The sequence below is a fragment of the Muntiacus reevesi genome, chromosome 10 (genome assembly GCF_963930625.1).
Source record: "Muntiacus reevesi chromosome 10, mMunRee1.1, whole genome shotgun sequence".
NCBI lineage: Eukaryota > Metazoa > Chordata > Mammalia > Artiodactyla > Cervidae > Muntiacus > Muntiacus reevesi.
In genome coordinates, this window is record NC_089258.1 from 28140713 (window position 1) to 28159690 (window position 18978).

Consider the following 18978-nt stretch of genomic DNA (forward strand, 5'->3'; position numbering starts at 1 on the left):
ACAGCTCAAGATTACCCAGGGATGTGTAAAATGCTCTGTAGCCTCAGAGCTGGAACCGGCCTGCACTTCCCCCGATGCTGTTGGAGGCTCTGGTTGTTGCTGTTATGCGTCAGTTGGAATGCGTTGACGCTGCCTGGCAGGAGCCCAGGAATGCACACCTCTAGTTGCTCCTGCTGTGGTCTCTGGTGGTGGTGTCTTCCCTTTTCATATCTGCATCTCTTATAACTGCCGTTACAGTCTCAGGATCCCTTTACCCTTTAATCTTTAATTCATCCAGTCTTTACGTTGATACCCTACTTCTTTAAATGTTGCCTCTTTGGCTTCTGTGACACCTCTCTTTTCTGAACTGTATCTCTGACTGTTCCTTCCTCAGGTTTCCTGGTTAACTCTTTCTGTCTTACCTGGCTCTTAAATGTGTGGGGTTTTTTCTAGGATTCTGCTCTAGGTCATAGTTCAAAGTTCAGACCATGGGAATTGTAAATACCACCCACACACAGTTGACCCGTGAATAACACAGGGGTTAGGGCCATCAATTCTGTGTAGTCAAAAATGCATCTATAACTTTATGGACAGGCCTCTATCCATAGTTATGCATCTGCAGATTTAGCCAGCCATGGGTCATATAAAAGTATGCTAGAAATACAGTTATCCGATTATTTGTGGACCTACACAGTTCAAGCCTACATTGTTCAAGGGTCAACTGTACTTTTAAGGATTCTCAAAATTAAAACTCCAGTACGTATATCCCTCTTGACTTCCGAGTCTCATTCTTTAAGCTGCCAGCTGGAAAAACTTTAACTTCCATAAACTCCTTAGATTCAAAATTGACAAATTTTTTATTCCTCTGATTCTTCTCTCTTGTTCCTTTCTTGCTTCCATCGTCATCCACGCTCTGCCAACGTATTAGCATCAACCTTGACCTCTTTCTCTCTTGGCCAGTGAGACTAGGAGTCCTGTTGACCTCCTTCCTAAAGTCTTTGAAATCTTTGTTTCTCCTACCACTTAATTGCCTCAGCTCACACGTCCCTACCTTCCTGATGCTCTAGTATTCTAGTATTATTCTCTCAACTGGTCTATTTCTTGCCACAATGGAGTTTCTAAAAAGCCAGGTCTAATGAGGTCATTGTTCCTTTCACAACACCTCCTATCCTAGATGATAAGTTCAGAATTCATTCGTAATCACATTTTCTTCATCACTATTTCTTCAGTCTCATTAGCTCTGTCTGATGTTGTCCATTATCCCTAATTTTCCTAGGAGTCATTTATCTCTTACCTTTAGGATCTAAAATGTACCCAGCGTGCATGTAGACACTTCTGTTTGAGTTTTTATAACTTGACTAATTAGAAGGCATGGCATTACGGATTAGGTGTGGGAGCTCTAGGGTCTAGACAGCTTGTGTTTGTGTCTGCACCATGCCTTAATAGCCGCTGATCAAACTGTTACTCTTTCTAATAAGCCTTAGCCTCATTATGTTTAAAAGGAGGGGAAAGTAAACTTTTCTTACAGAGTTCTTGTGAGAATTGAGTGAGAAATACTATGTTAAAATAGTATAGTTCTGATACTCCACAGCACTTAATTTTATTATTGATACTGTTTTCTGTATCTGAGAACTAGATTACTGAAAGTATATTGACACTTGAATGCTTTGTGCTAGAATTGTATCAGTGGGTAATTAAAAAATTGAAATAGCTTAAGTACTTAATGGAATAGGAAGGGAAAAGTCATTAAACAAGATACCAAATATTGAATTTGCTCAGTGATACTTAGTTTTTTAAGCTATACTTTCATAGCTGTTAGAACTTCATTGAAAAGTTTGCCATCAACAAAGTAAAAAGACAGCTTATGGAATGGCAAGAAAATACTTGCAGCCATATATATGTATATGATAGGTTAACATCCTTGATATATAAAGAACTCATACAACTCAATAGTAAAAAGTAAAAAAAAAAAAATTTTAAATGGGCAAAGGACTTGAACAGATATTTCAACAAAGAAGATATATACAAAAGTTCAACGGAAGTATAAAAAGATGCTCATCATCACTAGGTGTTAGGAAAACTTGCTTTAAATCAGTGTTGTCTGACATTTCCATGAAGAGTGAGTTGGGGTTGGAGAGATCTCTGGGAAATGATTTACAGAGATAATTGTACCATTTTATATGGTATGAGACATTCTGACTTTCTCGCTTCCAACCCCTTTTCCCCCTCCACTTTGATAGTAAAAGGTGTCAAGGAAAACAACTTACTACAGTACAATTGATTGCTTGAAATGTCCCTGCTTCTCGATTTCAAAAATCAGTTCATCTGTGTCCTCTTCCAGGATGCCAGCCTTGACTTCCTAATTCTGTTTTATGTTTGTGTTACCTTTGTGCTTGATATTTTTATTATATTACCTTACTGTAGGCTAGAAGTCTGATGTGGAGCTCACTGGACTAAAATAAAGGGACTAAATCATTGGGCTGAAACCAGAGCTGCATTCCTTGCTGGAGCCTCTAGGGGAGAATCTGCTCTGTGTCCTTTGCAACTTCTAGGAGACTGACCACATACCTTGGCCATAGCTCCTTCCTCTGTCTTCAGAGAAGCACATAGCATCTCTGCCCCTGCTTTTTTCTCTAACTTGCCCCCACTTATTTCTCTGACCCTCTCATCTGCTTCCCTCCTGCTTTTAAGGACCCTTATCCCTACATTGGACCCACCCAGGTAATCCAGGATAATTTCCCTATCTTAAAGTCAGCTGATTAGCAACCTCAGTTCCCCTTTGCCTTGTAACCTGACTTATTTATAGTTTCTGAGGATGGGAGGAGGTGAGCTATTCTACCTACCGCATGCATGTTGTAGTAGTTGTGTATGTGTTTCAGTTACTCATCAATGTATTCCTAACATTGTAGTGCCTGACAGTGTATACATAATACACACTGAAATTATGTGGCGGATGTTTGTTTATTAAGTTTTCTTTCTCTTTTCCCCTTTCCCTTCTTCCATCCACACACACACATCTTTTTTTAGTGACAGGTCAGTCTTACGAGAATATGGTAACTGAGATCATGTCAATGGGCTATGAACGAGAGCAAGTAATTGCAGCCCTGAGAGCCAGTTTCAACAACCCTGACAGAGCCGTGGAGTATCTCTTAATGGTGAGAAGCATTTTGCTTTCTTTGTTCTAGTTGTTTAAGAATGAAATCTCAAAGAAACAGAAATTTTAAAGAAACAATAGCAGTTCATAAGATAATAATGATGTATGCTAACTTGCATAATGCTTTTCTTGACGTTGATTGGGTTTTCCAAAAGTTCTTTTGGGATTTTCTGTTACATCTTATGCAAAAGTCAGAGCAAACTTTTTGGTCAACCCAGTACTTTTCTTAGTGCATTAACATTTTCTGTTAATAAAGTATAATGTCTTCTAAAAGATGGTGATAAGACTTTGAATCAGAAAATGTGACCTAAATGAATTTTAAAATTGGCTATCCAGTTGGAGTAGTAGTGTCTAACCCAGTTACACCATCCTGTAAGGATGAGAGCTGTGTGTTAAAGGGCTGGGGGTGGAGCAGGTTTTAAAACTAATTGAATCCAGCATTTGAGTAGCTTTTTGGCCTGCCAAACATGATCCTGGATGTACTGTGTAGAGTGAAAGTTTCAAGTTGAAAGTCCAAGTCAAATTTTTTACTATGTAAATTTTTGTAATTAGTTCTAGGTAGTTTTTGAAAATTGGGAGATTTTGCTGAAAAGTTCAGATAATCTGATTTATCTGGACAACTCAGATCCCAGATTTTCACAAGGATTTAGGGAAAATTTTAGGTTGTAGACTCCTCTACTAGTAAAAGTTTTTGAGAAATAGATTGTTAAGGGCATGGACTGAAACCCTTGATATTTATGACAATGAATGTCTGTTGTACAGATGTGACACAGACCAAAAGCAAAGTTTGCAATAATATTGGATTAACTTTTAGTCTTAAGATTTTAGTCTATAATTGTCTTTGGTCTGTTAGAATATTATCAAAAGTCTGAATTACACTAAACATCATCTCAGATCCTAACTCCTTGGAGAATACCGTTCACAGTTGAATCCATTCCTTGTTTCTAGTTGTGCTTCTGGTAGAAGCTCCTTTTCAGAGAGCAGTTTCGGAAGAGTCCCCGGCATGAGCAGATAACTGCTTCTCCTCCAGTCATTTCCTGTTTATTGGCATGAGGTTCAGAAAATCTTAACATATCATTTTATCTTTTGAATTCTTTTTCCCATTGTCCTCTTGAAAGTCTGTAAAATACTGACAGTTCATTTAGTTATCAGTTTGAAATTGAGAAATCATACTGGATTGATAGTTATTGTGGATCTGTTTGTGGTTGCCCCTCATCCCTCCCCCAAAAAACATGTATTACATAAAAGCATTGCCTTTCCTTTTATAGAATGGCTTTAATTTATACCTGATTTTGGAATTCTGCATAATTTTAATGGTGTCATCAAATATTTTGACCCAGTAGGTTTGAAACCTTGAGGTTTAAAAAATGAATTACTATTTTCACAGTTGCTGCTATTTAGCATCAAATGCAAATGAATAGATGAGAGGTTCATGAAACAGTTATTCTTTACTTTCAATTGAAGCAGGCATCTGTTTTGATGCTTTTAACTCTTGCTAGTTTTTGATGATTATGTAAGTGAAAGTGAGCGTATAGAAAGAAGTAATGACCTAACAAAAAGCTAAATACTGTGTGTGAGAATTTGAGGTAGATCTGTAGCAGTGGTGATTAACTTTTTACTTTAACTAACTTGTTTGAGAATTTGATGGAGGCTTTTGGACCTTTGATCTGTATGTAGTTTGACCACACTTGATAGCTCCTCATTTAAGAGTTTGAATTGGTGGGTGGTTCGCAGTACCTAGAGGGAACATATAATACAGCAGTTATTATCCTGCTATTTATTGTCCTTCATTCTTTATATGTTTACGATTTTGGCTTCTGATTTACTGGGAAATGGAAGTGATTACTGTAACCATCTCATATTCATATACAATATTTTCTCCTCTATTCTTCTTCCAAAACCTATAAAGATTGCATAAAGATCTGATAAGCTATATATGAGAAGTCTTATAAATCATTTTTATCAAAATAGGATATTCCAAAAATCTTAGTGCAGTTTTAAGTTGTAATAACTTCAGAAGATAAATGCCACAAACTTAGAAAAATTATCACTCAAAAGTTAGAGTCTTTTATACCCATTTACTTCTTTCTTTCTTTCTTTTGGGCCATACCACACAGCTTGTGAGATTTTAGTTTCCTGACCAGGGATTGAACCCATGCCCTTCGCAGTGAAAGTGCAGAGTCTTAACCACTGAACTAAAAAGTCAGATATGTCTTAATAAGATTTGTGTTGATATTTTGAAAATTTAAATAATTAGCTTTTTAATGTTAGACAGTATTATATGCAAGTTTAGGATCTTGCCTGATACTTTGGTGTTAGATATTAATGTGTTGCTGTATAAACATCATTTCATGATTTATTTATTTTTTTTAAATTAATAAAATTCCCTAGTTTATGTCTTAGATCTACACTGTCTAGTCAGGTAGCTACTGAGTACTCTTAAGTACAAGTAAGTTAATACTTACTCTTTAAGTGTCTTAGTACCATTAGCCACATTTCAAGATCTCAGTAGCTGCTTGTGGCTAATGGATGTTTTTATTGGACAACATAAATACAGAGGTGTCCGTAATGAAGAGTTCCGTTGGTCAGTGCTGCTATGTATAACAGCAATACGGATTCGTCCACACCACGTTGAGGCCGTTTCTAATTTGAATATGTGCAGATTTTGTTTGTCTTTATCCTTTACTTTGAATTGAAGCAGACATCTGTTTGATGCTTTTAGAAATTAGACAAGGATATTGAATAGTCCCTTATTCTGTGTAATATTTAGCTGAGTAACTTTGAATGATGAACTGTTCTAAAGCTTGGAAACTATGTCACAGGGAATTCCTGGAGATAGAGAAAGCCAGGCTGTGGCCGACCCGCCTCCGGCAGCTGGTACTGGGGCCCCTCAGTCTTCAGTGGCTGCAGCCGCAGCGACTACGACAGCAGCAACTACAACCGCGAGTTCTGGAGGTAAAGGGGAATCTTTTGATGGGGAAGAAACGGCTATGAATCTTCAGTGTAAAATAATTTAACCTGAAATACTTTTGAGGTGAGGTTCATTCTCAGAGCATCATAATTCTTAACATCTCTTTTAGTGTTAGAGAAGGGCCCAGAAGAAACTGTACTACGTGGATATAAAAGATGCTCTTATATTAAACTTCATCGCTGCAGTTTTGGTAAAGGACATATTCTCTTTAGCTCATTCTAAGGAAGAGGTGCTTCCTGGCTTGTATTTAGTGTTATATTCTGAAGGCATTCAGAATGGTTTGCGCACCTTGTCTCTTTCTCTCCTTATAAATATCATAAAATATAATTCCAAAGCCAGTAGGATCTCAATAGTTATTATAGAACCAAGAAAGTAAAACCTAGTATATTTAATATCTTGTATCTAGAGGTGAAAGCAAAACTTGAATTCAGGTATCTTTACTGACCAGCACCCACACTTGGCGTTGGCAAAGGTTTGACTAGAAAGCAAAGTCTAGAGCCTGTGATAGGCCTGGGCATGTTCTCTTTTCATTCTTTCTTCTGTAAAATTGATAAAGAATTCAAACTGTTAATTTTGAAGAGATCATTCTTTTATATATTTCCTAGCTCTATTTATGGCAGTCAGCTCTGGTTGATAAAAATCCCTAGGCACTTTCTGTACAGTCTCCCAGAGGATAAGCTTTCATTTCCTGAGATTCAGCATGGAAATGGAGGAAGCAGAGCTTTGGTTCAGGGTTGGGGTGCTGTCCCGTTCAGTGGCACTTATTGGATAACTTAATTTCTGAGTCTTGTTTTCTTCTGTAAAACTAGTGTTACACAAAAAAGAGTAAATAACCATGCTCTGTGGCCATTTTAATTTGAATGATTGTCTTGAATAATTCAAGAGATGACAAGGTACAAATTCCCACTAATCTTCATAACCTCAAAAGCATAATTCTTTTGTATACAATTAAAAATGGTAGGGTTTTTTTTGTGTTTCTTAGCTTTGGTATGTATATTTCTTAGGAACTTTCGAGCATCAGAAACAACTTTTAATACTTTTTATAGGGTATATGCCCGGCACAGGTTCCCAGTATTATTTGATAAGTTGAGTGCCCAAGGCACTTGTAGGAAAACGTCATTCTTTCAGTATTCTGTTCTCTCTGCATTGTGTGCTGTGCTGGGCTGAGGCGCTTCAGGCATGTCTTTGCAACACCATGGACCGTAGCGCGCCAGGCTCCTCTGTCCATGGGACGCTCCGGGCAGGAATACTAGAGTGAGTTGCTATGCCTTCCTCCAGGGGATCTTCCCAACCCAGGGTTGAACCTGCATCTCTTATGTCTCTTGCATTGGCAGGCAGGTTCTTTACCACTAGTATCACCTGGCAAACCCACTCTCTACCTGAGCTAGTAGGAATAACTTCTGCAGTATAAGACTTGCAAGTTGGTACAATTTGAAGATTGTCATTACTTACTTCATTTTATGTACATCTTAGAACCCAAATCATTTTTTTTCTTCACAGTGTTTGCTGTCTAAATTATGTTTGTTATTTTTGTTTAAAAATGTTCATGTTTATTTTAGGACACCCTCTTGAATTTTTACGGAATCAGCCTCAGTTTCAACAGATGAGACAAATTATTCAACAGAATCCTTCCCTGCTTCCAGCATTGCTACAACAGATAGGTCGAGAAAATCCTCAGTTACTTCAGGTGACTGTTTAATCAGTTTCAAAAATGGTTAGGATGTATTAGTTTTGTAGAGGTCAGTGAGCACTCCTTCGCCTCTGCCAGGTGTATAAACTCTTCTTCCAAGCTACCCTCAGGAGAATGTTATAGAGGTACTCATAAAAAGAGAATTGGGGGTGGGGTGGGGTTAATTTAGTCAAATACTAAGTTTGGGAAACACTTTATTAAAGAATATCAGAAACTCGCAAAAAGGAATGTTTAATTTTCTAAATCTCTCTTTCTCAAGTTTATCACTAGAGGTGCGCTGCCTCTTAGAAAACATACCTGTGGGCTTATATTATTGTTCAGGTCATGAAGTATTTGAATTTCGAGTAGCATTCTACTGCCTGCTAGTTGTGGAAGATGCAAATATATAGACATATATAATTTGTTTTTTCTTTTAGCCATCAAGTAGTTTTTTAATAGTAATGGGAGGTGGAGTGTTTATGAAAGAGAATTTGAATTCTTTTAATTCTTCACTGTTTACCTCCCTCAGAAATACTGAGTTTCTTTAATGTGCAAGAAATCACATCCTTCCAAAGACTGACTAATCCAGAATCATTCTAAAATAATGCAATTGCAGAGTTGTAGCTTTCTCTCTTATTTGTATTAGACTTCTTATTTTCCTGGAAGGAGCTTCTCTGGTGGCTTTATATCAATGTGTTGTTCTTGTGTTCTTTAAATCACTGCAGCAAATTAGCCAGCATCAGGAGCATTTTATTCAGATGTTAAATGAACCAGTTCAGGAAGCTGGTGGTCAAGGAGGAGGGGGAGGAGGTGGCAGTGGCGGCATCGCAGAAGCTGGAAGTGGTCACATGAACTACATTCAAGTAACGCCTCAGGAGAAAGAAGCTATAGAAAGGGTGAGTTTAAGTGAAACCTAAAAATTCAGTTCCTGGTCACACTCGCCATGTTGCAAATGCTCAGTAGTCACTGGGGTTAGTGGCTCCTGCATTGGGTAGCCTAGATATAGAGTATTTCCATCGTGGAAGATAGCTCCTATTGCACGGAGCCAAATAGAGCATTACTCATGTAGGGATTGCAGTGGAGGCAGTCTCTTCTCAGCCCTGCTCTCCATCAGGTTCTTTGTGAGGCCCAAGGACCACCATTGAATACCAGTCTAGCATGAAATTGTTATAAATATATCAAGCTAAAGATTTCATTGATGTTTTAAAATTTAAGAAGAAAAAAGTATATGCTCAATTCAAGATTATCCTTTTTTAAATTTATATTTCAAATTTTATTTCACTGTTTCTAAATATAAATATGTGTGTGGATTATATAAAATATGTATAGTGAATGTCAGAATCTGATATTCTGAGTCCCTCTTCACCCCGATCAGGTCAACCCATACAGGCTGTGCCATTGCAATAGCCCAGTTTTTATGATACTGTGACTAGGCAGTCATCTTCTCTGGGCCCCATGTAAATAGAGAATCATAGTACTAGCCCTGTCTTACCTTACAGTGTTTTGAGGTAGAAATCAGAGAAATTGCATATTAAATAACTTAATACTTAGAAAACCATCTGAACTTTAATTTGTCTTTATGACATAAGCATATAAATGTTCAAGGTTTATAACTAGTATTTCTTAAAAGATACTTTATATATTGTGCTGTTTTACCCCCTCAAATAATAGAAGTGACAGTAGACAATTGCTTCACTTGTTCTATAGTAACTTTTTTTTTTTCTTTTTGAGACTGTTAGTTCTTGATTTCTGTGTTGGAGAAATTTTCTTTTTGTTGCTTTTGCTTTTGGTGTCGTACAAGAGAACATTGCCTTACCCAAGGTCAGAAGACTTGAGCCTCTGTTTTCCCCAAAGAGTTTTATAGCTCTTATTAAATTTACATAATGAAAAATGTCTATGCTCCATTTTGAATTAGCTTTTTGTTTATAGTGTGAGGTGTAGGAGTCTAGATTGATATGTTTCGCCTGTATAATATTCAGTTGCCCAGCACTGTTTATTGAAAATATTGCTTTTTAAATTATCTTGGCATCCTTGTTGAAAATAAGTTGACCATAAATATGATTGTTTATTTCTGGACTTTCAATTCTGTTCCATTGGTCGTATGTTTATCCTTATGCCAATCCTTTGTTGTCTTGATTATTCCTTTATAAGCTTTCAAATTGGGAAATGTGAGCACTCCATATTTTTTCTTCTTTCCCAATATTTTGGCTTATTCTGGATCCCTTGCATTTTCATATCAATTTTAATACTAGCTTTCCCAATTTCTCCATAAAGAAAACCAGATGGGATTTTGATAGATAATTGTGTTTGTGTTTTGGGGTTTTTTTTTTTTTTTTTTTCAGTGGATGAATTTGGGGATGTTGCCGTGTTGGCAATATTAAGTCTTTACCAAGCCATGAACATGGAATGGGATGTCTTTCCATATTGAATTTCCTTCAGAAATTTTTTAATCTTCAGTTTGTACTTCTTTTGCTAAATTTATTTCTAAGTATTTTTATTCTTTGACACTGTTATAAACAGAATTGTGTTCTTTTTGTTTATTTATTTATTTTTGGCCACACCAACACATGTGGGATCTTAGTTCACTGACCAGGAATCAAACCCATGACGCCTGCATTGGAAGCACAGAGTCTTAACCACTGGACCATTGGGGAAGTCCCTAGAATTGTTTTCTTAATTTCAGTTTTTGGATTGTTCATTGTTATATGGAGATGCAATTTTGTGTTTTGTGCAGTTTTGTATACCAAAACACAATTTTGTGTACCTTCCTGAACTCATTTGTTAATTCTTAGTTTGTGTGTGTTCCTTAGTTTTTCTATATGTAAGATCATTTGAAGGTAGACATAGTTTTACTTTTTCAATTCAGATGTCCTTTCTTTGTTATTATTTACATATTATGTATATATATTTATTTGCTTAATTGTCCTGCTAGGACCTCCTCTATTGTTGAATACCAGTGATAAGAGCCAGCATCCTTATCTTGTTCCAGATACTAGAGGAACATGAAGTATTAAGTCTTTCACCATTAAGTTTGATGTTAGCTGTGGGTTTCATTAGATTCCTTTCATCAGGTTGAGGAAGCTCTCTTCTATTTCTATTACAGTGGGTGTTTTTATCACAAAGGATGTGAGATTTTGTCAGATTGTGTGTTGACTGAGATGATCATGTGATTGTGTCCCTTTTTCTATCAGTATCCTTTGCTGTGCTGATTGATTTTTCTGTGTTGGCTCAACCTTGCATTCCTGAGATGACTCCTCTATGGTCGTGGTGTTTAATGCTCTTACGTGTTGCTGGAGTTGGTCTGCCAGTGGTGTGTTGAGGATTTCTGCGTCTTCATGCATAAGGAGGAGTACTGGCCTGTAGTTTCCTCGTGGTGTCCTGGTCTGGTTTTGGTGTCAGGCTCGTACTGGTCTTATGGAGTGTGTTCCCTCCTTTTCTCTCCTTCGGAAGAGTTAGTGAAGAATTGGTGTTAATTCTTCTTTAAATTGCTGGTACAGTTCACCAGTGAAGTTATCTGGGCCTGGCTTTTGGGGAAGTTTTGTGATTATTAATTAAGCCTCTTGTCATAGGATTTGTTCAGGTTTTCTGTTTTTTTTTTCCCCTTGAGTCAGGGTGGTTTTTTTTTTTTTAGAAATTTGTCTGTTTGATACACGTTGTCTTAATTTGTTGGCATACAGCTGTTCTTAGTATTCCCTTATTGTTGCTTTCATTTCTATAAAAAGTAATGATAATGTTCCCACATTTATTTCTGATTTTAGTCATTTGAATTCTCGGGGTTTCTTTTTTTGTCATTTCAGTAAAGGTTTGTCAGTGTTGTTGATTTAAAGGAAAACAAGAATTTTTGGTTTTGTTGATTCTGTATTTTTCTAGTCTCTATTTTATTTCCTTCTGTTTGCTTTAGATTTAGTTTCCTCTTTTTTTCCCCCTTAGTTTCTTAAGGTGAACTTCGATTATTGATTTACTATCTCTTATTACATAACATACCTTGTTTTATTGTGCCTCACTTCGTTATATTTTGCAGTTAATTCCTTTTTTACCAACTAAAGGTTTTTGACTGTCAAGATGATGTTTAGCATCTTCTGGCAATAAAGTATTTTTAAATTAAGGTATATACATTGGTTTTTAGACATGCTGCTGCTGCACACCTAACAGACTACAGTAGAGTGTAAATATAACTTACATGCATTGGAAAAGCAAAAATTCTTGTGACCTGTTTTATTGCCATATTTGCTTTATAGCAGTATTTTGTAACCGAACCTGCAGTATCTCTGAGGTATACCTGTAAGTATTTACAACCAGAAACTTCAGCAAGAACAGCTACAGCAACATGCCATAAATTTTAGTGTATTGATGTTTTATTTTCATTCATCTTAGAGTATTTTCTAATTTTGTCATTTTTTTGATCTGTAGATTAGGGTTTTATCAATTTCCATATTTATGAATTTCCCAAATATCCTTCTTTTATTGATTTCTAAGTTCATTCCATTGTGGTCAGAGAACGTAATTTGTGTAATTTTAATCCTTATAAATTCATTGGGGCTTGTTTTTCGACCTGACACAATCTTTGTGGAGGATGTTCAGTGTATACTTGAGAAGGGTGTGTAATTTGCCGTTGTTCAGTGTTCTGTAAGTGTCTGTTAGGTCTGGTTGGTTTATAGTATTTTTTCAGATTTTCTACTTGCTTGTCTTCTGCCTTCTCTTACCCATTTTAGAACTTGGGGGTATTGAAGTCTCCAGCTGTTGTTGCATTTGAAGTCTTTCTGATTGTTTTATCATCATAAAATGTCTTTTAGTAACAATTTTAATCTTAAAGTCTATTATGTCTGATATTAATATAGCCACTTCAGCTCTCTTTTTGTGTAGTTATTTGCATGGTATGTATCTTTTTCCATCCTTTACTTTCAGCGTACTTGTGTCTTTGAATCTAAATTGTGTGTCTTACTGTAAAGCATATGGTTTGATTGTGCCCTATCTGCCTTTTATTTCAGCTAGCCCAGCTTTAATCTGGACAAGACCTAAGTAACAAAATCATTTTTGAGTTTCTTCTCCTTTCATGGATGAACATAATCGTTCTTGAATTAGGACTTTCGCCCGGTTTTTAAAGGCCCTTTCTTCATATAGTCTAATGCAAGAAAAAAAGTATGGTACCTGGGGGATTAGGTTAATTCACCTGAGTGTTGAAAAGCTTTTAAAAGCGGTGATTGTTGAGTCACAAGTGATTTTCAATAGACTCGGAAAATAAAATTAAATGGATCATATCACCATTTAAAATGCTAGAAAAATTAAGCAGATAAAAACAATACTGTATGTCTTGATTTCAAAAGTATGTTGTGTAATATTACTAATAATTGACCACCCATTTTTGTAGTATAAAGCGTTTCATAAAGCAAGGAGGTTAAGAGTGATATTTGACCCTAAATAAGAATGTGGCTTTTTTTTTTTTTAAACAAATAATTGGATTAGGTAGTTAAATTCACCTCCACTTCAGGTTGCTCTCATCCATAGCTTCGCCATCTGATTTACAGATTGCTGTAGGGTCATTTATTTTTAAACTACCACAGTGGCTGATTTCTGGTGTTACTGGCAGTGAGTGTTATCAGAGTGTCTGTTTGGCCTTCAAGCTCTAACCAGGAGCAGAGAGTCTGTGAGTGGCTGCAGCAAAGGGCCCAAGTCCTGTCTCTCCCCTTGAATGGTACAGCAGCTCCACTGTCAGAAAGGAATGAGTTCATGTAACATTCTTAAGCTTTGTTGCATCCTCTATAGCATGTTTTCAAACATGATGACTCCATAATATGTTTTCTTTCTTTTCTTTCAGTTAAAGGCATTAGGATTTCCTGAAGGACTTGTGATACAAGCATATTTTGCTTGTGAGAAGAATGAGAACTTGGCTGCCAATTTTCTTCTACAGCAAAACTTTGATGAAGATTGAAAGGGACTTTTTTTTTATCTCACACTTCACACCAGTGCATTACACTAACTTTGTTCACTGGATTGTCTGGGATGACTTGGGCTCATATCCACAATACTTGGTATAAGGTAGTAGATTGTCGGGGGTTGGGGGGAGGGACCTAGGATATCGGGCAGGGATATATACAGTGCATGTCTGCTTCGGTCAGCAGATGCCGCAGATCCACACAGTGTGTAAAATACAACCAAAAATCAGCTTCTGCAGGTCTTTATTTCTTCTATAAAACAGTAGGTAACTTTTCCTAGGTTTCACTCTTTTTAGTGTACTAGATCCAGAAATTTAGTGTAATGCCCTGCTTTATATTTCTTTGACTTAACATTGGTTTCAGAAAGAATCTTTGCTACCTAGAATCTACAGTCCCTATTTTATGGCAACACTGGATAATGGCTTTGTGAAATTGGAAAAAAAAAAATGGGAGTGACTGTAAATGGAAATGCCAAATTATTGATGGTTATTGTTGCTGCTTCAAATAAGTATAAAATTAATGTGTAAGAAAGGCCATTCTTTCCTGATACATACTTGGGGTTGAAGGGGGGAGATGGGGAACGTTTTCTTAAGATGAAAATAATTAACTGCTATTTTAAATTTCTTGATCATTGAATGTGAGACCCTTCTAACATGATTTGCGAAGCTGTACAAGTCTAGGCAGAGTTATTTTCTGTTTACATTTTTTTTTTTTTGGTTTATTTTGGGGGGTAAATTGGTAGCTGCCTAATTACTGTTTACTTCATTGTTATATTGCAGTAAAAAGTTATAAAAACCACGGTTGCATGTTTGCTTTTGATGTATCCCTTTGTGGAGTTAGCACTTTGGGGCCAATGAAGAAATGCAGCATCCACTCTCCCTGTCTTCCCCTTCCCTCAGCAGAAATGTGTTTGTCAGCAAGTCGTGAATTCCAACTGCTGCCTTTTTAAAAACCCACAGAATGCTGATTCAGTTCAAGATTAATGCAAATGTCTCAAAACTGGGTTTCTGATATTTGTAAATGTTTTTTCCTTATTAGATAAGAATGTATGACCATTAAAGTCATTAGGATTATTTTGCTTTTGAAAAGAGAAGGTGGACAGAACTACAATCCAGCATCTATTATTGCATTGGAAAGACTGACGAAATCTTTTGGAAGGGTTGGGAGATGCGGCTGGAATAGTACTTTGGAAAATATACAATCAAGATATCTCATGGCATATTAAAAGAAAAATCTTAATAGCAGTGTTGGCTTTTATTTGGATTTTTTTCATCTCAGCTTTTTTCTTTGGAATCTCCTTTGTTGGCATTGTTATTTGATCATGAAGAGGGGGCAGGTGTCTACTTTTTCTTTTTCCCGAGCTCTGTTTTCCTGAATATTAAAAAGACTAAAGAAATAATTTTTTTTCTATATACTGAGTTAAGAAGATGAATTTGCACAGATTTCATCCTGCATAATCTCTTAATAATCCTTAGCACAGTTTGGTGATGACTTCTAAGCTTTTACACCATGCACTCGTAACCTATCTCTTATGAAAATAAACAGAATTATGATTTTTTTCCCATGTTAATCATGTAGTTTAATCTTCATGTGTTTATTCCATAAACACAACAAGACCTTTGGACTTTGTATTACCTGTATGTTTTATAATGGATTGTGCAAAAATGTCTCAGAATAAAATGAGGATTTGTAAATATGTTCATCTTTCAAGGTAGACCAATGAGTTGGGAAGTGGGATGGCATTTCTGGTGAGATAATGGAGTATTCATTTATTTAGATGATATTTTATCTGCTACTTAATTGCTTAGAGCATAGTGAAAACTAGAAAAGGAGAGAAAAAAGCAACCAGCAGCCACCTCTTCTTTTCTCTGGAAAGTGACAACAGGAGGTGATCGATCACATGGAGCTTTTGTCCTTGGACAGCAAAACTACAAATAGTGGGATTAATAATTACCAGAAGACAATTCAGGCCAAGTTCTGACCATTCTTTACAGTGCTCTGTTGATCTGCGGAAAGAATCAGCCATGACACCATGAAAGAAATAGGCTTTATGTGACCTTTTGCTGTTATCTTTTAATTTACAAACATTTGGTAAATCTCTTAATCTAAGTGGCTACATGACTTTGGAATTTTGCGTTTGAGGTATTCTGTCATCTGTCTCTTGAAATCTATTGATTGTTTAGTTGCTCTGTGGAAAACCTGAAGAAGCTTAAGTTTATACTTGTTAAATTCTTAATTGCCATCTAGTCAAATATATTTTTACATTGTTTAAAAATACTGAAGTGTTCCACCATATGATTTGTTTTTCCTCCTGTATTCAATGGCTAGGATTCTAGAGAATTAATTATAAAATATTTTCAATATATCCAACATGGCATTTCTCATTTCTTATAATGATTTTACTGTATAGAATCTTAGATTGGAAAGTGACAGTGCCCCATCACTGAACCTTCTGTTTTCTTCAGGTGAATTAGGGTGTGGGATGCCCGGCACTAGGTCGATTTTATTGGGTCTCCTGTTTGTGTTCACAGTGAAAAAACATCAACACAGAGATCGACACTTCCTAGAATGTATATAACAGAGTTTATGGGGGCTTTAGAGATTTCAGGGAGTTCTCTTTTTTCCAAACCTTTTTTTTTTTTTTTTTGTTAACATCAGCCAGCCTGAGATGGCTACAAAGTATTCAAAAGCAAGCAGTTTGCAGGAGTCCTTCTGACCACATCTGTGTTCTGCTGAGCTGCCTAGCTGTGCGGCTCAGGTACAATGTGTTCTTCCAGTTGACTTCCCACTGTCCATTTTGTTCCACTTTGTTCTAAGCCAGGGACCAGCAAACTGCAGTCTCATGAGCCAGATCTGGCTCGTTGCCTGTTGTATGAGCCATGAGCTAAGAATGGCCTTTACAGTTTTTAGTGTTTTGTTTACAAAAAGGTGAAAATTGAGATTCCAATCCCAGTGTCCGTAAATAGTTTTGTTGGGACACAGCAATGCTCCTTTATTTACATCTTATCTATAAGCAGCCACTTTTTGCGCTAAAGAAGTTTTTGCTGTTGACTACTTTGCAACAAACACTGACCAGCAAAACCTAAATACCATCTGGCCCTTTACAGAAAGTTCCATCCTTGTCTTAGATTGCAACTGGGCCCATCACATGTTAAATTGTGATGCTTTTCCCCCTTTTATGTGTCATTCTTGGCCTCTTGAGGTCTTAACTTCAGTTTGCTTTGTTGGTGACCGTCATGGGGTCTTTCAGAGGTGTATATCACCCCCACATATTCATTATCACAGGGAGGAGCGCCTGGTATGCTAGTCTAGCGTGTATGTGATGTCTAAAATTATTCTTTGCTATTGCTATACTATTTCTCGTGCTTTAGTAAGATAACTAAATAAAGCACCAAGTGAGTAAGTGAAAGTGCTATTCTCAGTTGTGTCCAACCCTTTGCTACCCCCTGGCCTGTAGCCCACCAGTTTCCTCTGACCATGGAATTCTCCAGGCAGGCATACTGGAGTGGGTAGCTCTTCCCTTCTCCAAGAGAATCTTCCCTACCCAGGGGGTCAATCCTGAGTCTCCTGCATTGCACGCAGACTCTTAACCATCTGAGTCACCAGAGAAGTCCAAAATTCAGCACTAAGCGGTGTCAGAAGCACTTTGCATAGTGATGACTCATTCAGAACAGAAAAGTCAAATGAATGCATCTGGGAATGCTTGGGCCCTGGGATCAGACTTGGGTCCATGAAAGGGGGGATCTTATAACTACAGCTAGAAGAGTGGATGAAACCCTGGAGGGAGAGAGTGAGCAGTTGAACCTGAACTGTGTGGGTGGTTTGGGGGTGGGGGCAGCAGTGACAGAGGCAGGGAGCAAAGCTTGGACTCGCTAGGGAAGAGACGGCAACGTGCACCAACGTTTGGGGAGCCACACCAAATAATGACAAATGGGTTATAAAAGGCCTTCCCTATCGTATAGTTAATATGACAAACGTGGTCCCTCAAGAAGGATTTGCACTGTAAAGAGGAGGCTAGGAGGACCAAAGAAACCACTGATGACGAATTTGTTTCATGTGGTGCTGTGGATTCCACAGTGAATGGAAACGTGATGATCTTTGCCATTGAGCACGGTTTACTATGACAGAGACTGAATACTAATGGATCCTTCAACAGGTACAGCATAGCTGGAGCACAGACCTGCCTCCTGTCTCATGCAAACTTATTTTCTATTCTTGTTGCGCTAGTAGGCTTTCATCCTCTCTCCTCACCTGGCTCAATGAGTTACAGATGTTTGTAGATGGTGTTTCTCTTCAGACCATGAGGTGGTCTTCAGGTACCTGGCGAGGTTGGCCTCCCAAGGAGCCTCGCCATTTTTCTCCAGTGTTTCAACTATTAGGTTTTCTGTGATGAAAACCGAGTACTTCTACATTTTGACCAGCTCTAGATGGGCTTTCACACTTAAAGCCTGTGTCTGCCAGAACTGCTTGTTGGACTGCAACCTTAAGTCTCAAAGGATATTTGCTGTGCATCCTGAGTTTTGTTACATCCACCATCTCTATGACAAAGTCCAAATTGGTCTCAAAATTCTTCTTAGAGTGTCTGGCAGTAAATCACAGAAGTCAGCTGGGTTTTATTTGCCAACAATAGCAGATGAGAACACTATAAGTTACCTCAAAATTGGTTAAAAATTGGATGAGAATGAAATGGGGCTGGTGGGTCTATGCCTTAGAACTGCTTAAGGTTAGAATTTGTGTGTGTGGCAGGGGATGCTTTTATGAACCCTGAAGTGATTTTTTTGTTTTTCTTTGCAGTTTTTTTTTTCGCATTTTAGTCCTATTTGTTGATGGTGGCATTTTGTGGTGTTTTCTTTGGTTTCGTTTTTGTCTTCAAATTTCTTTTTGGTCAATAAGGTTGCTTCTACTTGTTTGATATCATTTAAGGTAATATTTATCTCCACTTTAAAATAATTTTGTATCTTAAATTTTGGGGTTATAAATTTTATGCTATGTTTGCATTTTTGCAAAGAACCTTAATTTCTTCATCCTTACACAGTTTCAGACTTACAGAAAATTGTGGGAATAGCACAAAAGCTCCCAATTAAACCCACCCATTACTTCCCCAAACCCACTTAAGTTTTGCAGTTGTCCAAGTAATATCTGCCATAGAAGAAGGCTTCAGTCGAGAATGATACACTGCATTAAGTTGGTTTCCAGTCTATACTCTTTCACAGTCCTTCCTTGATGTTTAGGAGCTTAACTTTTTTTTTTTTTTTAAGATTACAGGGTGCTT

At 37.2% G+C, this 18978-nt stretch overlaps 1 protein-coding gene across 2 annotated transcripts in view; it reads left to right on the forward strand.

Moving 5' to 3' along the window:
* Positions 1-16071, forward strand: part of RAD23B (RAD23 homolog B, nucleotide excision repair protein) — a 43405-nt gene extending 27334 nt beyond the window's left edge. For both annotated transcript variants that reach the window (XM_065946547.1, XM_065946548.1), the window contains exons 6-10: positions 3007-3134; positions 5956-6088; positions 7664-7791; positions 8499-8669; positions 13589-16071. In XM_065946547.1, coding sequence (XP_065802619.1) covers positions 3007-3134; positions 5956-6088; positions 7664-7791; positions 8499-8669; positions 13589-13702 — 674 coding nt within the window. In that variant the 3' untranslated portion in view covers positions 13703-16071. The remainder of the gene's footprint in view (positions 1-3006; positions 3135-5955; positions 6089-7663; positions 7792-8498; positions 8670-13588) is intronic.
* The last annotated feature ends 2907 nt before the right edge of the window (positions 16072-18978 follow it).